The sequence below is a fragment of the Sceloporus occidentalis genome, unplaced genomic scaffold (assembly GCF_023333645.1).
Source record: "Sceloporus occidentalis isolate IW3139 unplaced genomic scaffold, rSceOcc1.0.p SCAF_2, whole genome shotgun sequence".
NCBI classification, from domain to species: domain Eukaryota; kingdom Metazoa; phylum Chordata; class Lepidosauria; order Squamata; family Phrynosomatidae; genus Sceloporus; species Sceloporus occidentalis.
The window spans coordinates 104,284,427-104,305,223 of record NW_028316982.1 but is presented as its reverse complement, the minus strand read 5'-3'; the positions used below and the strand labels follow the sequence as shown (position 1 = coordinate 104,305,223).

Here is a 20,797-nt window from a genome sequence, read left to right as displayed (position 1 = left end):
GATAAACTGATGTGTTCCAATGAAGTGACATTATTGGCTGTGACAAGAAGAACTTTAAATGATTCAGTTATTCCCAATTTCAGCAGGTAGAAAAAAAGCTATGAAAATATAATTCAAATTTCACAACATTGAAGCCCCAGTCCCAGCGAAGTACACACAATTGCTGGGTCTGTGTGCACATATCCAGATCAAAGAATCAGCAGGAGAACCATTCAGTTCCAAGTTCCTTCTCCCTTCACCTGAATATAATTTCATCAGCTTCTAGTAGCTGGATCGGGGGAGGAATTTCACATGCAATATCCATTTGAGTACATGGTCCCACATCTATCTGGGGCAAGGATGAGTAACTGCAAAGGGAGTGTGGATCATTGCATTCCCCTCAAAAAACTTGCACCCCCTGAAGATAACACTGGTGCTTCCAATGTGACATTCTTGCTTGAAAAATCCTGTATCTGAAGATGTAGCTATGATAGTGTCACATCCACAGGGTGACCAGACACCCTCCTTTTCTAGGACATGCCCTACATTTCAACTTTCTGTCCAGGAGAAATTTCAAAATGTCCTCCATTTTGAGCATGACTAAGAAGCATGAATTTTTATTTATATTAGTGTAGTTGCAGTGGCTTACTAGTTAAGATGCCAATTCTGATAATCGGAAAGTCGGCAGTTCAAGGCCCAAGTGCAGTGTAATGGGGTGAGCTCCCATCACTACTCCCAGTTTCTGCCAACCTTGCAGCTCAAATGCATGTAAATGCAAGTAGATACTGTATATAGGTGCCACTTTGCTGGGAAGATAATAGTGTTCTGTTCAGTCATGTTGGCTGCATGGTCACTGAGTCATATTTGACAATGCTGGCTCTTCGCCATAGTAATGGAGATGAACACTGTCCCCTACAGTCAGTTATGACTAGACATTCATGTCAAGGCAAAACCTTTACCATTTAAATATTTAGTTAAGTTTATGTGGTCATGTCTTCCATTTGTCTTGAATGTCCTACATTTTGTGGTCCCTTGTTCTCCTTTGCAGTTATGACATCTGATCACCCTGCACATCCACACATCCCAAACCCCTTTTCTCCAAACCCATACACTTCCTGGTTGGTGGAGAGTGAGGGGGAGCAACAGATAAGCATCCAGCTGTTTTTCTACAGCTGAATGCAGAGCAATGACATTGTTGGCAGGGCCCTCTAGAGCAGTGCTTCTTCTCAGGCTATCTGATGTGGGGGACTTGCAATAATTTTCTTCCACTGTACCAGAAATGACACTATATTTCTGCCAACTTGCTACAACTGTTTCTTTCTTTCCTGGTGTGAAATGAGAAGCTGGACAAGCCTGGTTAGAGCTAGGCAACCACTAGAGGCTTGTCTGTAGAAGGATTAGTTAACGGCAGTGAAGGGCAGTAACATTCATCAGGTGGTTATTAGGAAGTTTATTTTATTTGCTTAGTCTAGATGAGAAAAATATAAGCAATATTATTTTAAAGAAAGGGGGGAAGAGAGAAAAAAGAAGACCAGTTAGGAAGAGAAAAAATGATAAGATCTGAATAGGATTTTGGGAGCTGGGAATGTGGAAAGATTTCATGGTTGACTGAACTATTATACAATAAACCTTTACTGGTTTATTTTCTAGAATTGTGTTGGGCTGTTTTCATTTAGGAGCTGGAAGGAAGAACTGATCACACATTATCTCACTGAATCCACTGATTTACACAGCCACTTACCCAATTTAGTAGTCACCTTGATGACTGAGTACCAGATCTAGGGAGGGATCTTGATGTAAAAGGACATGATGAATGGCAAGCTGCAGTTGCAGTGGCAGCCAGGAAAAGGGTTTCATCACACACTTGGAAACTCACCAGGGACCAGCAGCCAGTGGCTCGGGAACTGGCACTGCTCCAGGAACCACTGTTTTGAGTACCATTGCTCTAGAGGACAAGTGGAGATCCCTGTGGATGCCTATAGGAAAATATCTTGACACTAGTCTGCTCCTCCCCATGCTTCATCAACCAGGAAATGGCTATGCAGATGTTGTGTTCAGGGCTGCAGCTGAGAAAATGTGGGTTTGAGGGGGATTGGCTATACATGTTGTACAGTTGCCAATTGTAACCCTTGCAATGACCTTTGCAAAGAAGAAGAAGAAGAGGAGGAGGGAGGGAGGGAGGGAGGGAGGATTACAATGGCATAAGTCCAATTTACACCAATGTAATTCACCAACATAATGCCAGCCATTGTGTATGGGAGGAGGCATTCCTTCAAGTAGACTGGACCTAGTCTATGTAGGGCTTTATAGGTGATAACTATAAAATATGGGCACAGTACAAGGTGCTGGTTATCATCTATAGAGCCCTACATGGCCTGGGTCCAGTCTACTTGAAGGAACGCCTCCTCCCATATAATCCTGCCTGTACACTCCGATCCTCCAGGAAAAACCTCTTACAATCTAGAAAGACCAGACTGGCGGTGACCTCCTGGAGGTCCTTTTCTGTCACCACTCCAAAAACTTGGAATGACCTGCTGGAAGAGATTCGCCAATTATCCTCATTCGAGGCTTTTTAAAAGGCGACAAAAACCTTTCTCTTCCGGCAGGCCTTCCCCAATTGATAATGTCCAGAACCACTTGAATCCCCCTCCTTTTATTATTTTTCTTGTTTGTGGTTTTTTTTTTTAATTTTGATGTATTGCTAAGTACTTTTTAACCATGTTTTACTGTTTTATTTTACAGTTGGGAGGGAGGGTTGGGCCGGGGTCTTGTGGGGCTTGTTGTTTTTATTGTTGTATGCTGTATTAACTCTGCTGTTAACCACCTCGATCCTCAAAGCGGAAGAGGCGGGATATAAATAAATATTTATTATTATTATTATTATTATTATTATTATTATTGGAAAAGCCCACCTTGCATGCCTTATTGCCCTTGTGTTCTTTCAGCCATTTATTCCCACCCTGGTTTAATCTGGTATCAAAGCCAGCCAGAGAAAGAAGCCTTGAAACAGCTCAGCACTGAGAAGAAAAGAGAGGAAGGGGATCAGGTACCCCCACTTACACTGATATGAAAAACCAAAACTCACCCCTACTTTATAGGCAGGACAGGACAATGCAGGCAGTAAAGGAGCACTTACTAGGCTTTATTTTGTAGCCTAGTGTGGTTTCACATGAAAAGCCATATAATTCTTCTCAGTGCTCCAGAAATCCAGAAATCAGAAGTTAATCAAGTGTTTCTTCTTCTCTTTTCATTTATCTGAAACCCTTTCCCAAACTGCAATATTGAGAATACTTCCACCGAAACTGAAAAATGTCAAAGTGCTTTCACAAAGGAGATGAGATTCAAAATCCATTTCAGTGATTTGGCAAATAATGATCTACTACCTGTGATCCTGACAGAACAATTAATTCTACAATAGGTGCAAGCTAATATGCCTATGAAATAATGGGCATTTCAGAATAAAGTACTTCAGGAGGGAGTGGACTCTCCCTCTCTGGAGGTATACAAACAGAGGCTAGATAACCACCTACCACAGATGGAGTGACAGGATTCTTGGAGGTGTCTTCTGACTCTATGGGTCTATGATTCTGTGATTTTACAAGGTCTTTATGGGGTTCAAAAAACTAATTTGCAAATTAGTGAGAGTGGGATAAAGATATGACATGGATTCAGATATGGACTAAATGAATCACCATGTTAATGAGAATCTTCATATTTCTTCCCCTTTCTAAAGGTAAACTAACTAGTATTGACAGCCCTTTACTTCTGGAGATGATGAACATAAGGAAGACTTATCTAAGTTTTTAGCCCCTACAATTTCATGTCTGTGTCCTTTTCATTACTCCACAATTTCAAATATTGAAACAAATATAAACAATATGAAAGATAGAAAGAGAGATAATTATGTAATATTAGAGACTTATTTCTAATGGGAAAACCAATTCTTTGGAAGAAATTCTGACAACTCTATCTAATATTCAAGTGGGATAGCTTCAAAAAGCACACATTTGGTCTCTTATTAAATATACACTCATCCTTCCACATTTGCAGCTTTGGCTTTTGCATATTTGATTATTCACATATTTTATTAATATGTTCTCTCTAGAAATATCTAGGTCCTCCAGTGCAACTCTATGGTGTTTTTCTTATTTGCAGTTTTTCCATATTTACAGGGGTCATGTGCCCCTAACCCTATCTCACATGATAAGGCTGACAGTTTGGTCGCCTTTTATTTTATCAGTAACTGAGAAAGAATCATTGTTTGGCCCACTATCACATCAACAAACCATTTTGGCTCTCATCTCTTTAAGGGCTTTATCACACTAGTCCTTTTTTCACTGTAGTCCTGCACTACAAATAAAAAGCTATCATACCAGCATAGGAGTAGCCACCACCACACATTTTGCTTTAGAAGGTTATCGCATGGGGGCAAAACCATCCCCCGATGTGTTCCAACGAGCACGAGCGCGGGCGCGCATGGAGCATGATGGGAACCCGATGGGAACCAGAACGCTAGTTTACCGCACAGTGGAACGCTGCCGCTGCCGCCGGGCGTTCCCATCGGGTTCCCGATGTGTTCCAGGAGACGCCATTTCTGGGAACAGTTTCAAAAGCGTTCCCAGAAATGGCGTCTCCTGGAACACATCGGGAACCCGATGGGAACGCCAGCGGCAGCGGCGGCGTTCCACCGTGCGGTAAACTAGCGTTCTGGTTCCCATCGGGGTCCCATCACGCTCCGTGCGCGCCCGCGCTCGTGCTTGTTAGAACACATCGGGGGACGGTTTTGCCCCCATGCGATAACCTTCTTAGTGTGAATGGGGCTGCTACTGGCATTATGTTTTTTTCCACTTTCCTCTCCCTTAACCCCTCCCTCCCTCAACTTTTTTCTCATTATTTTGGAGCTCTTCAGGCCCAATCCACTCTTAAAACAATTTCTCAAACTTCGTTTGGTGCTCCGGAGTTCCTAAATGGTGCAAGAAATTTTTTTTTTGGGGGGGGGAGGAATTAAAATGGGAGGAGGAGAAGGGAAAGGGGGAGTAGTAGTGCCAATTGCACTACTGCTGTGGGACTGGATTTTGCAATAGCAGATTAGTGTGACTGGTATTTTATTCACTGGTTTCTCCCATTAATGAAAAGACACAGGTCAGGGACTGGACAGCTATGGGAGGAAAGATCTGCTGGACTTTCCCTCTTCCCCACTGCCATTCCCTTCTCCTTTTGTGTCTTCTCTCTGAAGACACTGAAGAGTGGGGTATAAATAAATACATTATTATTTTTAAGTGGTGTCATGTGATCAGCGTCACTGATGCCACCCCCTTCCCATGGAAATCGGAGCTTAAATGCCATGTGTGATAAAGAGACAATTAAGCTATTAAAGGGAAATTGTGTAATAAATCAGTGGGAATTGGAATCAGGCAATTCCATAATGTCCATATAAAGTATGGGATTGATGGCACATTACTATGTAGGGAAGCCAGCAGAACGGCTGAGGTGCACTGAGACCGATATGCATTGGTCCTATTGTACATCAACACACTAGCTAGGGAATGCCAATGCAATTCATGAATAGGGTTTTTTAGTGCGGCTGCTATGTGACTAAGTATACGTGGCATAACATAAATTATGGAAGATGCTGCCAATGTTTGTAATCCCTGGTTGACTGTGGTGTTCTTTTTTGTTTTGTTTTTGTCTTTCCCTTCCCATTTCATTTTTGCTTCTATTGAATCACTGTTATTGTTTATTGTCATAAATTTTTTAAAAATTAAAAACTTTTTAAGAAGGAATTTTACTGAGATCATTTCAGATAACTGGTGAATAATGGATAGTTCATGAGGTCCTAATGTAATAGTTTATTCTTCAACAGAGTGCTAGTTTTGATCATTCCTAGGTGTTTGTGCAACACAGAAAATACACTGTAGAAGATGAAAGTGTCACAGTTATAAAGAGGACAAGGATATTCTGAGCAGGGAGCCAGTTGTAATGAACAACAATAATTTATTTAACTCACCGCTATGTTAACCTACCTGGTTAGAAATGAGCCTTGCAAGCATATCCATTCTTGATCCTGACTCTGAGATCATTTTTGCTGCATAAATAACATCCGATGTATTCTTCAATGGCCCTCTACCCCTTTAATAAAGAAAACAAAAAGATATGATAAACATTAAGATATACAACTAAGCACAAAAGTTAGAATTGTATAAGCAATTGTATTCCCCATTACCGTTTATGGATGTGAGACCTGGCCAGTTAAGAAAATGGACAAAAAGAGAATAAATTCATTTGATATGTGGTGCTGGAAAAGAATGCTGAGGATACTGTGCACAGCAAAAAAAAACAACCAAATAAATGGGTCCTCGAACAGATCAAGCCTGAAATTTCCCTGGAGGCAAAGATGATTAAACTGAGGCTGTCATACCTTGGACACATCATGAGAAGGCATGGATCATTAGAAAAGACAATAATGTCAGGAAAGGTGGAGGGAAGTAGAAAGAAAGGAAGACCACATGCTAGATGGATAAACTCAATTAAGGAGGTCACAGATATGAATTTGCAAGAACTTAGAAGAATAGTGGAGGACAGGGAGTCTTGGAGATGTCTCATCCATGAGGTAGACATGAGTAAGGATTGATCAAGGGTGGTTAACAACAATAAATGTATTACTATATTGGAGTAAATGAGAACTTATATTTAAAGATAAGTTATGGATCCTCTATTTATCACCTTGTCAAGGCGTATCCTAGACTCCTTGAACAGCTGAAATAACAGAGTGGATTCACTTTACCCCTGACATGGAACCCCTAGCTACACCTACTGAGGGCCCCTTTTAAACCTTTCATCCATACTTGGGCCAGGCTGTAGCATGCTCTGCCAAATTTACTGAAGTCACAAACAAGCAAGCTGCATCTCCACTGCAGAATTAATGCAATTTGACACCGCTTTAACTGCCACGTCTCAATGCTATGGAATTCTGGGATTTGTAGTTTTGTGAGATATTCCCTGGTTGAGAGCTCTGGTACCACAACCAAATACAAATCTCAGGATTCCATAGGATAGAGCCATGGCAGTTAAAGCAGTGTCAAGCCTCATTAAATCTGCATTGTGGCAGTAGCCATAGTTGGCTGAAAGCTCTCAAAAAATTAGCAAATTATGTGAGCTGTAATGCTTGTTTTTAACTTGACCACTACACCCAATGGCTCAAAGGGCAATATATAAAATGAAAAAAGAAAGAAAGAAACAGAAGATTTCTGAAAACTAAGATCTTACTATTTTAGTATTTATATTCAAGAAAGAATTTCTGAAATTCTTAGTGACAGTGTTATGAATTTGATTTTTTTTATTAAGTAGCATACTGCCTCAGAATATTCTAGTTACATGTTATACATAGCTTTGCATTTTCTTGGCTGTCTGTTTGTTTCTAAATGTCATTGAAATTGTCATGTTGTGAATGAAACTCCTAAAACATTTGCAACAGATGAGTGTCATGTAGGATATACAATAAAAGAATTAGGCTCCTACATTTATTCCTTTATTATTATTACTATTTAAGGAAAAAAATGATGAGGGAAGGCAATTTTGATCAGATGTATACTGGCATAAAATACTAGAGGGAAAAAAGAACAGTTTTCTATAAAGGACCTTGATTTAAATGGAATGACAGTTTTCCATCCTGAAAAATTGTTCACCGTTTTACATTTAAATCAAGGTCACTGTAGAAAACTTTGACATTATAGGGGCATGCGGAAACATAATTGGGGACAAATTTTAAATCTTCCTAGAAATAGGAATTATTATCCAATATTTGTCTTACCTCTAACTACAAACACTTCTCATCTGTATAATGCTCTCTCAAAACCAATACTAAGCAAGTCATGCATTTGCTGGCAGATACCTATGAGATGTTAAAAGGAGTGATGGACCTAGGAATGAGCCCTTTCCCACAACTGCCACTTCTCCCTTAACCCCCCCCCCATTTCTTTGACCCTGTTTTTGTCAAAGGTAGGAGCAATAGGGAGGTGTTATCTCACATGCATTAGAGCTGTACTTCTCATGTGTGCTGGTCTACTCCACTTCACTTCCCAGATTTGTCTTATTAAGTCTGGTGCAGAATGCACTATGGTCTAAAGAAATGTAGTAATAATGCAGTTTGACACTGCTTTAACTGCTGTGGCTTGACACTATGGAATTTGTAGTTTGTGAGATATTTAGCTTCCCTGGCAGAGTGTGCTGTTGCCACAATAAACTACAAATCCCAGGATGCCACAGCAGTGAGCCATGAACATTAAAGTGGTGTCAAACTGCATTATTTCTGCAGTATGGATTTAGACCGAAGTCAATTTCTTGTGCCTCAGAACTCTGGTCCCAGAACCCTGGAACTCAACTCGGATTCAGGTCAACAAAACATGAACTCTATTTCAAAATGTATATTTAATGTGGCAAGGCTGGGTACTGAGGGGGCAGAGTACAGCATGAAAAAGTATGGTAGAGGTGAGGCCAGGATACCTGGACCCATACTTTTGCATGCTATGAATGTGCATTAGAGAAAATAGTTGCATAAAATGAGTTAAGTATCAAAAACTCTGTAAACAACTATATCACTCTGATGTTATCACTTACCCAAAAACAATAAGTTTACATATGAGGACAAGGCTTAGAAACAGACCAATGCAATTCATGTATTTGACAAATAAAATCATTTTATGGATTGGGGGGAAAAGAACAAGGTTGAGAGGCAAGGCAGCTCCAAATGATTTTGCTATCTAAGCAAATGAGCAAGATGTCTCTTTCTCACTATACTCCACAACCAAAATACAACTGGACTGGTGGTTACTCTAGCACTAGCATTCTGCCCTTCACGTGAGACAACTTGGAGGAGGAGGAGAAGGAGGACATGATAGCCTGACATGATTCTTTAAACTTACCCTCCTACCTGAAGAAGCTGCCTCATTTTGCCAAATGTTAAGGCTGGCCCTTTATTATCCCTTTCTTAATTTGTCTTCTCTTTTTCTGTCAGAACAAAATTTAGGCCTAGATTGTGTGCTGAAGAGACATAAAAAACTTTTAAACTCACAGAGCTCTGCCTACATTGTGCTACACCCACCTTGTTACAGAATTTCAGTGTTGTACAACCAAATTAACATTGTGCATCAATGTGTAATGTACCACCATGCTATCAATGTGCAGTGTACAATAGCTGATGCCCAGCTATGTGCAATGGTGTCACATGTGTAACTTCACTTTTGTAATTTCCACTGAATATGCACTGTTCAAACAAGTACTAATGCAGAGCAAGAGGATGCAGCCTTGATTTCAAGAAAGTCCAATCCCATGTTACGTTTGTTTTGCAATCATGCATTCAATAAACGATACAAAAATGCCAGCAGACTTGCTATATCAACAGTGTGGGAACAATTAAAGACATTGTCTGGAATCCTGTTTTAGCTATTTAGTTAAGTATACATCACGGCCAGTAACTGGAAAATGGGTAAATAGTGTTTCCATCAGATTTTTTTGGACTGGGTTGGGCCAGAAGAGGTTACTTAGTTAAGCATACTGGCAAAAAAATAGTTAACTATGCCTTGTCTGCACAGGTCAAAATACCCATTAACCCCTGCCACTGCTCTAGCATCATCCTGTTTGAACAAGGCAGGCCCCAAACCCTGGTTCTGGTGTGGGCAGTCCAGATGACATCCAGCATGTTCCATACCTGAACCAGGGTATAACTATGTTAACATGGAGGAAAATAACCTACTTGTTGCTCCAGATCTTCTGGGAAGATGCAGAAGCCTCTGTCTTTGTGCCATGGCAGTTGTCTGCATGGATATCCTATCCTGCTGGGCCATCTGATGCATCTGCCACCACTGTGAGTCACTTGTTTTGAGGTCAGAACAAGGAACCCAGTATGTGATCATTGCTGGTTGCCTCATTCTGACCTCAGAAACAAGCCACTGTGACAGTGGTAGATGAGCCAGGCAGCCCAGTGAGATACGCATGGAGACAGCTACCATGGCACAGAAACAAATGCCAAGGTAATGTGGACTGCCTGTTTCAGCTAGGGGCCAGGATACTCCAGGCTGTCCTGGAGGATCCTGGCCAGTACAGACAAGGCCTATGTAGTTTAATTAAATACAGTCGTCCCTTCCCTTACGCGGGGGATCCGTTCCGGACCCCCCACTCCACATAAGGGAAAAATGCAGATGCTCAAGCTCCATTCAAATTATTGGGGCTTGTGCCCGTGACGGTGCCTTTGTTTCCTTCCAGCGCGCGCCTCTCTTCCTTCTGGCGCGGCTTCCAGCATATGCAGGTGCACTGTACTGCACCGATACAGGATTGTGGCCTTTAACTGAAACCTTGTTAGTGTGTTACGACAGTGTATTGTTCTGTCATGTCAGTGCCATGCACTTTTTGCAGCAGTGAAAGCTTCCCCTTTCTCTATAGAAAACTGTCATACTAGTTCCCAAGCAGCTGAGGAGCTGGCAGGAGAGCTTTCTCTCCTGAAAGGGATGGCTTGTTCTGCTACCCCAACTATCCCAGTTGCTGCAATGCCCAAGGGTGTTTTTTTTTTACCATTACTGCCAGCAACACAGACAACAGGATCATGGCCATATTCTATTCAAAAAAAGTTTTAAAGAGTAGGATTTTTTATGTTTTATTTTTCATTTAAATAAGCAACAGTTAAATTTGGGGAAACCCTGTGAACATGGTGTGCAAAACCCACAGAAAGTAAATCATGACTGAGGGAAAGCCTTTTTGAAATCAATGCAGCCCTAAGACTTGAAAGCAGGTACCTACAGGGTAGGAGCTGGCCTCAAAAGGAAAGGAAACTAGCAAATAAACTTTTGACATAGTGCTATGTGCCAGGTCAGAGTTGATGGGGCAGAATGAGAAGGCTTATAACGCTGCTCTGCTGTACCTGCCTCTCAGCCCACAAACCCATTTCCAATTCAAGGCAAGCATCAACTGGTTGCCTTGGGCCAGGTAGGATCCTCCCATTTCCCAGGGCTAAATGTCTCATACAAGCGTGGTTGAGGAAGATGTCAGGAAGGGAATCCTTGTCACAACATAACCCCACACTAGGGCTGCATATGCACTGCAAAAATAATCCTGTTTGATCTCACTTAATTTATTTCAAGAGTAGATCAGCAATGCTAGTTGTACCCAGTTTTTTACTGGATTGTGCCTAATGTATGATTGACAGAATGTGACTACTTATATCTGGGTTGAGATCTCAGAGTTTTGTACTGTTACGGCAGGGGAACTAATCCCTTTTAAAAAGAGAGAAAGAACTATGACTGATTTTAAACCCTCTGAATGTGCCAGTTGAACTTGTTCTGTCATTAAAAGCCATTTTTTGCCGTCGCTATCTTCCACTATCAGTGTGCCTTTCCATAAGAGAGATCACACCATTGAGATATTTTATGATGCTTTCATGCACACAAAGTCTCTTATTTCTGTCCGATTTCCCTACGATTCCTATAAGATTTAATGAGGGCTGAAAACTAAACAAACAAGCAACCAACTGCTAATCCTTGCTCCATGAAAAGCCTGTCAGCTTCCTGTTTAAAAAAATGCTTGTATTTTGTCACTGAATACACTATACACATTCTCAGCATCTATTTTTGTAGCTGAACGAGGTAGGATATCTTCTAAGTGAGCCAGAGGGCAGAGTTTAGCAGGTTCAGGAGCAGTCAATCTGTCAGGGGAAGAATAAGTTCTGTGGCAAAAAGTAAGTGGTTCATCATGGGATATATTTCCCCACGGCTACCCACATTGCTTCCAAATGCTGTCTTTATTCAGTGAAAAGGACTAACAAAGGCTGCAGAGGTGGAAAAGATGAGACGGGAAACCAACCACTGAGGAGATAGATTGTCCTCTGCTTTTGCTACTGAAGCTCTTTACCCCAATTCAGTGGAGCGGAGTGGTGTTGCCCCTTCACATTTAATAAAAGCACAGCTAAGGAGCTCAGAGGAAAGACATCCTTTTGAATCTTGGATTACTTTGATAAAATGATCCAAGCTCTTCCATTTTCTTCCATAAGAATGAAGATAATATGCATGTCCACCCCAAGTAAGAGAATCTGTAACTTGGGGTGCTTCTGGATGAGCTCCTGTCTATGGAAGCCCAGATTGCAACAGTACCCAAGTTTAGCTTCAGCTAGTATTCCAATGGTGACCCTATCTAGGAAGAAGAGGCTTAGGTTCATTTAAGCATGCAGTGAATGTGGCAGTCATTCTAATTCCATTGAAGCAGCAGCACCTTCTGCCCTGCCCAACATAATAAGAATATTGAATTGCATTGTCTTTCACCCACTTAAATTACGGTTAAATGATGCCTAAAATTTGCAACTGCTGTTCCAGGTGAGAGAAGCTTTGTAAAATGGAAAATTGAATTAATACAGGTAAGTCTGTGAGGACAATCCATTGGCTAGGTTTTCATACATAGATGAATGGGAGCTGCACGCACAAAAACGTGGCACTTGTATCATGATCCTGTTAGATTCGTATATATATTTTTGTATGTATCATTATGACCACTGTAAGCGCACTCCATTTGCAGCTCAGATTAAAGCATACTTGTTGTGTCTCTTCAAGACATTTCTGATTTATGGGGACCCTAAGGCTGTTGTAAACACACCTGACACCCCAACACCATATACGGGGTTTCATATTTTCATATCTAGAGCCAGGCATGTTTTAAGCAGTCATAATGAACTTTGAAACACCACGAAGTGCCCCATGGGAAAGATTGACCCAAAAACATGTGCAGAATCCAGGTCAGAGTTTTACCCAGGCTCATGAGGGCTCCCTGAATGGTGATAGTACATGTAGAGTAACCATAAGGGGAGGAGTTACAACCAAGCCCTCATGAGTCCGGCTAAAATTTCCTTTGATGTGGCTGGTGGTGAGGCATAATAGGAATAATAGTTTGTCAGAAACTGGAGGGCTGTAGGTTCCCTATCCCAGATCAAGGTAGTAGCAAAATAAAGGTTAAATGGGTTTGCTGGTAGCTCTGTCCTCCCCCAGGCTTTATGCATATGCTCTTGCACTGGAGACAAATATAATCCTATTGCACAAAGGCAAGTAAAACCAGGTTTTTTTACCTGCTGCCTGCCATGTCACCAGCCAACTTGCTTATCTATTTACATTCGATTGTCCTAAATCCAATCAATGTTTTTGTTACTCTGAAGTTAAAACCATTAGTCGTTTCAGAATTCTATTGTAAATTCCATGGGAAAGCTATCAGATCTTTATTACACTGCAAAATAGCACTAAGTACCTCTTGAGGCTAGGAAATCAGATATAAATATCAGCTCCAGCTCTAATTTTGTATGTGCAAAGAGGGTCTCCTGGACCCATTATGTCACCTACAGATGCTGCCTGAGCCAGACCCCATTTTCTGTGATTCCTCTGCAAACTGGGTAATATCACCCTCTCTACATCCTAAGACTCTGCTATTCAATTTCGACACACCTCTTTCGGTTAGCCTTGTATAGTGTCTAAGACTGAATTGTGACTGCGTATTTGTGTGCCTATTTCTAAATAAAACCTTTATTATTCATTAATTTTGGAGTACCCCCACAGTTAGTACTGGTACACACAGGAAAAAATGATCCTCAAGGTTACCCAGCCTCTCACAGGCCATCTGCTGAGCTAATACATCGCCCCAAATATGTTATCACTGTTTATGGGGATCCCAAGTCCCCCTTTTTGGGCAACAAAGTGAACATATCACAGATTTTTTTCTGGCAAGATTTGTTCAGAGAAAGTTTGCCATTGCCTTCCCTTCAGGCTGACAGCAAGTTACTTGCCCAAAGTCACCCCATAGGTTTCATAGTCATGCATGGAACTGAACCCTGGTATCCAGAGTAGCAGTCCAAAATTCCAACCACTGTGCCACTTACCTTGCAATAAATCCTAGTGATTTAATGTGAATTTTGTCCCTAATAAATTGGTTTTCTGTTGCAAACCAACAGAAATTTTACTTTGAACTATATCAAAATTATTAGAAGTTCAGTTGTGAGGGCTATTATATCGAATACAAAACATTTTTTAAAAGAAGATCAGTTTATATTAATCTTATTCTCTGACATGCCAATCTGCTATCTGAAACCAATGATAAGCAAAGTATCCAAACTCTGATAATATCCAAAAATCTTAAAAACAAAAACAAAAAAATGATTTTCTAATTCTTCAATATGATTGGAAATGAAAGGTAACATTCACGACATGTCATGTAATATTTACAAACTCATACTGGAGATCGCTGCCAAGTAAACATTTTTCTTAAGAGGGACATGGCAGTTCCGAAACAGAACTTTTACTCGAAAAGAATAAAGTAAAATTATGCAGAAAAAAATTATATTCCTAAATGTAATTGAGCAATCAGTGTATTTATGGCTTATGGTCCAATCAGCTAACCTGCCATTTTTATCATCATATTGCTTATAATCTTATTAATCAGATGAGTGCAACAGTTGCAAGAAAATGTTAATTGTGTGACCTTTTTCACTTTTAAATCTTTCTAGCCGACATTATTAAATGGTGTGTATGTATTACTGAGACATCTGAAGCATTTTATGGGTATTATTTACCAGCTCAGTTACCATAGGTTGCCCTTCCATGTCCATAAATTTCACAGGTGGAGACAAGGACACTATTGTGAATGTTTACAGAATGAATGGTTTTCCAAATATTGGACTACAAATCCCATCATGAAGAGCAGTTAGCCATGGTAGCTAAGGTTGATGAAGTTCAATCTCTGGAGGGTCCTGTGAGGGTTTACCACTTAACCCACCACATTTCTACCAGCTGTAAGGCTGTAGCTAACCCTCAGTGATCACTAAATATAAAGAATTTCACAAATCTCACTGTTATCATTAAAAATCAGGGCTTTCCCTTTTCCCACCTCTGCTACCAATGTAATGGCCTCCTTCTGTCCTACTGCTGTGGTCACCAACTGTTGGGACATCCTAGATACCCTCAAGGTACCTGTGTGAAATAACATGCAATTTATGTTCCAACTGGACCCGACCTCTCTTTATTCACTGCTGAATAAAGTCAAAATTTGAATACAAATTTCCTGATATGTAGCATTTCTGGAGGCTAAAAGGGTATGAATAGAAAAACAAATTTTTATTAACAAATAACCTGTTGATAATAATAAAACAGAATAATTACACAGGCCTGCAAAATGGAGGGTCATAAAATCTTTTTTAAAAATGTATGCTGGTTTTATAGGACTTTTGCATTCTAAACCCCAAAATGACTTCATGATTTGCTCCACTGCGTACACACATTTCCCACAACTTGCTTTGATGTTTCTATGTTGTAATGTGTGGCTGAATAAAAAAAAAGTCCTGCTAAGAATTATCCTGCAAAGTGTAAGAAAGGGGTTAAAGTCTTCTAATAGATTTTCAAAACACTTTAATTCGCTGACATGAAACACAAAAATCTGTTCAAAAGCACTAAAAGGAGTCGCATTGGAACATCAACGCCCACACTCAATCAAAATCTAGTAACAACTAAATTGATAAAAATACTGAACATGTAAAAGAACTTTATGTGGTATGACATTTTTATTATGTTTTTTCAAATTCAGCACCCCCAAATACATTAAAAACAGCTACAATTGTGAAAAAAGCTTTTTCCCCCCTCTGCAAGTCTTGTTATTTAATACACTTAAAACACATCTCACACACATTCACACATCCTTCTCCTAGCAAACTCAGGCTCTTAAATACTATTCATTAATTCCTAAACCTATCTGAGTCCTTTAACACTAATCCTCCAGTCACTCACTCCTCCACCCTTTCTCTAACTATCCTCCTGTCTACACAGACCAAATAAAATGTTCACCTCTGTCATCTTGGTAGAGAATCCAGATGATGCATGGTTGAAACCCAGGTTTAGGTACAAATAGTCCAGATTATGTCCAGCCCATTCAACACCAAACCAGGGGCACGTCCCCCTTATGATGCTGTAAAATATCTCACCTTTTGTTTCAGATCTTCCCAGAAGATTCTGAGCCCTCTGTCCTGTTCCTAGATGACTGTTTAAAATGTGGCCTGCTGTGCCATTTAACATGGCTGCCATTGCAGCAAGTCGCTTGGAACTTAGAACAGTGATTTATGTTACTGATTCTGGGGGTCTCATTCTGACCTCAGAGCAAGCGATATGCTGCAACGGTGGCCACACCAGGTGACACAGAGGGGATCATGTGCCTGTGGTTTATAGAATACCCAGATGACCAATTAGAAGGCAGCTGAGGAACAGCCAGTAGTATGTGGGCTGGGACTTTTGAAAATCCCATGCTGATAGAGGGGAGAGTCTGTTGGGATTTGACAGTTGGGGAACAGTTAAGTCTGAGTGAGGACAGAGTTCCAAGAGTCCCAGAGGGAACAGTCAGTCAGAGTTGGGCTGCAGACCAGGAAGGGTCTATTGTGTCCAGTGAGGGACAGTAATTTCAGAGTCTGAAATTGAGAGACTGCGTGATACAATATCTGTGGTGGCTGAGTTAAGCCCAAAGAAGGGTGGTTAAATATATATATATGAAATTGCACTCCGGGTGTGCTGACCCCTGCAATTTCCCCAAATGAGGGAAACTCGACTGCATATTTTGTGAAAGTGAAGGGCATCAGTAACAAAGAAAACATATGGTTGGAAACAGTTGGTTCCTAAGAAATCTAAGCCACTACTAATTCTAAGAATGAAAGAGTGCAAATGTAACTAAGTAACACAAGGAAAAACTATAATAACAACTTCATATCATTGACACTTTATACAAATCTATTTTTAAATAAACTTTTGTTATTGTTTCAAGAAACACGTGGCTTGAGTTTTAGAACGCAAAACACACTACTGAACACTAAGAGTTTAGAGTGTTCTCATCACATAAATGGGTGGCAGCGGTGGGATTTATGAAAACCCCATAGGACTACCATCTAGTGAAAGGAATAAGGTGGAGAAGTGTTTGCTTCACAGTGCCACCAACATCACAACAGAAGTGCCAGGTGCCAGGCAGCTACTTTACTTTAATGCTTTACTTTACTTATGCACACCTTTCTGTTGTCTTATGCACACCTTTCTGATAAAACATGGTATCATGCCCTGTGAAGAAGCTGGAGACTCAGAGGAGGAAGCAGAAGAACTCAACCAAGAGGCTGGCCCCAGGTCCTCAGTGCCAGTGCCAGTGCCAGTGCCAGTGCCAGCAGAGAGTGTTGCCAATGAGGATAGGCAGGAACCTGGCACCAGTGCAGAGGTTCCTATCAGTTTGGGCACTGAGAATAAGGAGGCAGATGTACCTGTGCCTTTGTTCAGCAAGTGGACATCTGAAAGGGCAGGCATGTGGCACTCACAAAGAATTTACATGAAATGCTAAGCAGTTAGGGAACAACTGCACCAATGAGAGCCAGAGATAAAAGCCTGGGAAGACCACCAGAACCTTTGTCAGAAGTGACTTGACTTTCCTGGTGAAAGCACCCTTGTCAGAGACTCTTGTTGCCTGACCCTCTGGGCTGTATCTTTTGACTTTGCACTGATGATTCTGCCTGATGGAACCCTGGACTGATTGTTTGAACCCTGACCCTTGAACTGGCTTTTGGAAGTCTCTTTTTGCTCTGGCTTCTGATCATCTGATATTCTGAAGTGTGTTGCAGACACAGTGTTTTGGTTGCTCTTTTGCTTTGCCATTATCTCTGTTTGCTTTGTTGCTGTTGGCTATGGGCAGCTTTCCCAGACACATGGGTTGTCCACAATGGTCAAAAGACCTGGGCTCTTCCCATTATTGTCATCTAGGGAGAAGACACAGGCCAAAATCTTTAGAGCAGTATGGACCCAAACCTGCCAGGTCAGGCCAGACACAGATTTGGAAGATCCAGACCGATCCCACGGAAAATAGCCTTTACCCCAGGGTAAAATACCCCTGATTTTGCATGGAGTTTCCTAGAAACTCTGTGGCAAAACTTGGCTGTTTACACTGTACCCCACACTCCTTACCTTGCTGGATATCACTTTAACTCAGAAGCCCACCCCACTCCACCCCCGTTACTGCATCTGGTGTGGAAACAGGGGGCTTCTGAGCAAAAGTGATAGCTAGCATGGTAAGGAGCATGACCAGTCATGGGTCTCAGGCCAGTATGGGAAGAGGTGTGTGGATATTCACCCATCCCTGCATCGACCCAGGGACTGACCCAGTTGAGCACCAAGGCCAGGATAGCACAGACTGAGCCCATGCTGACCTGGTCCATCTGGGTTTGCTTGGGGAGGATGGAGGTGGTAGGTAAAATTCCCCCCCCCCTCCACACACAAAGCCCAAACTCTGCTATTATGAAAGCTGTGCCCACAGTTGGATACAGTCCAAAAGCAGGTACAGTACTTATTGTATAGACACTTTCCAAGGTGAGGCAAAGAAAATGTTCCCACTGCTTAGCTAGAAAAAATGTTTACAACTGAGCAAATTAATTTCAGGATACAATTTGAATGAGAACCTAAGAGAAAAGTTGAAATTGCAGGAACCTACTTTGTTTGTTTGAAGAGGAGTAAATTCAGAAATACCCTTTCTATATCCATTAGTCAGTGGCATCACTAGAGATGTTGGGGGGGAGTGGACCGCACCAGGTGACACCATAAGGGGAGGTGACACCACCTCTGCACAAACACCTGTATTTTGGCAGAAACATTGTGGCACTTGCCTGTATCTCTTTTTAAAAAGCGCTTAATGAAATGGTGGAAATGAGGTGAACCTCAGTGGGAGAAGAAAGTAGGGCCCCCAGAATTTTTTAAAATTAAAATTATTTTTTTAATTATTCTTTTAAATTTAAAAAAATGATTTTTAATTATTCTTTTAAATTTTTCTTTAAAAACATTACATTTTAACCAAACCTTTACTATGTATATGTAAATACATTTAGGTTATGCATATGATATTTAATTTGAAGATATATATTTTTAAATTTTGCTAGTTGTTTATGTCACAACTATTAGCATTACATTCAGTGGTAGATGGTAAATATGATTTAAAAGTAGTATTAGTGCAAAAAAAAAGTACTATAGATTCTATATGGTGTAAAATATGAGGAGGAGGTCAATGAGGAGGGTGGCAACATGAGTGACTGCACCAGGTGACATTAACCCTAGGGATGCCACTGCCATTAGTCAGAAACATTCCTTTTTTCCTTTTATTCAGAATAACCATCAAAGCTTATGCTAAAATTGCATACACTTAATTGCATTCATCTATGAGGCAGAGAAATAAATTTAAAATAAGAAGACGAGAAAAGGGGGACAGAGAAAAGAGGACTAGAATAATGTGCCTACCTTACCCATGCCTTAAAATATGCATTTTCTTCACTTTAAGTATGGATGCTAATAAAGTATGCTAGTTTTAATCTGAGTTCCAGTGATGATTCTTGTACATTTCTTAGACCTCCCCTGGAATCTGCTTGGTATGCTAATAGGTTAAAGAAAGAAGAGGATGGCACTTTTTAATTAATGCATTTACATGGCCGTTAGCTTCTATTTTAAAGGGGGGGGGGGGTTCTTTCAGCCAATTTTTCAGTGAAAGGGCAGCATTTTTGCCACAGTAAGCAGAGACACATAGACATAATTCACTGCCTGTGCTAAAAACTACTAGCAGTTAAGAGCACTGCATTTTTCCCATCTCCCAAAACTTTTGGAAGTGATCAGCACAAAATTTATATAATCAAACTGAGGAAGAGAATATATTCATAAAAGTCATGTCATCCCTCCTTTTCTTTAAATTGTGGTTTCTTCTTTAGGATAGCTAAGCATTTACATTCAGTTTTTCAGAGCGCAATTTGTAGATTTCTACCAAAAAATCAATCCTGTCTCTGAGAAGATGAAAAGAAGCCTTAGCTGCAGTCATTCCCTTACTCTCTTCTCCTCTCTTCTGAACAGACTGAGTTCATTCCAGTTGCCTCAAAAGCCCACAGGCAAGGGCGATCTCAAATTCATGAGGTATGCAAAAAGTATGGCACACTTTCTGTGGCTCTATGCTGTTCCAATTCATTACAGTTTGTGCATTAACTAAAAATAAGTGGTAAGCAAACAAAATGAAGTTTTAATATTGCATCACAGCTGTCTGCCCTGAGGCCAGGATACAAAATGATGTAGCACTTTAAGCCAGAGGGAATGGAGAGAATGAGAATCATTATGATTGGCATCCTTGCTGGCCAACTGACGTCACAAATACAATAGCACTGTGACTCACATACAGAAATCCTACCATAGGCCTTTGTTTCATGGTGCCACAGTTTAGCTAGTTCTGGGTGCTGGCTCAGCAATATCCCATCCTCTGAGATGATGCTATGGTCTGGCTCTTTGTGATGTCAAAAGCACAGGCCCTTGTGATGTCATGAGGTGGATCCTTGTGGCATCAGAGGCAGCACAGGCAAGAGCCGGGAGGAGAGCTGGAAAAGCTAATTGTGGAGGTGGGCATGTATTCAAGGGGCCCGGAATTTAGGTACAACTCAACTTACAAGCATCCGAGAGCCACAAAAACAAACAGGTTATTCAATATGAAGGCTAGTATCAAAATATATCTAGTGGATGCAGCTGTTATCACTGTTCTTATTACAGCTTTCATCCCACATGACTTATCTACAGGAGCTATGACACATCAGAAAAGAAATTCCACCTAAACATTTGGCCACAGTGACACATGCCTTGATTATATCCCATTTGGAACATTGTAGTGGTGTGAGTGTTGGACTACAACTCTGAGGACCAAGTCTGATTTCTAGCTCAGCTGTGAAACATACTGGGTGACTCTGAGCAAGTCACATGCTCTTAGCCTCAAAGGA

The 20,797-nt window shown here is 40.9% G+C and overlaps 1 protein-coding gene across 3 annotated transcripts in view; it reads right to left on the bottom strand.

Annotated features, from left to right (window-relative positions):
* Nucleotides 1–20,797, bottom strand: part of LOC149318819 (catenin alpha-3) — a 485,131-nt gene that overhangs the window by 24,305 nt on the left and 440,029 nt on the right. For all 3 annotated transcript variants that reach the window (XM_089510521.1, XM_089510524.1, XM_089510522.1), the window contains one exon: nt 6,003–6,108. In XM_089510521.1, the coding sequence (XP_089366647.1) occupies nt 6,003–6,108 (106 nt within the window). The remainder of the gene's footprint in view (nt 1–6,002; nt 6,109–20,797) is intronic.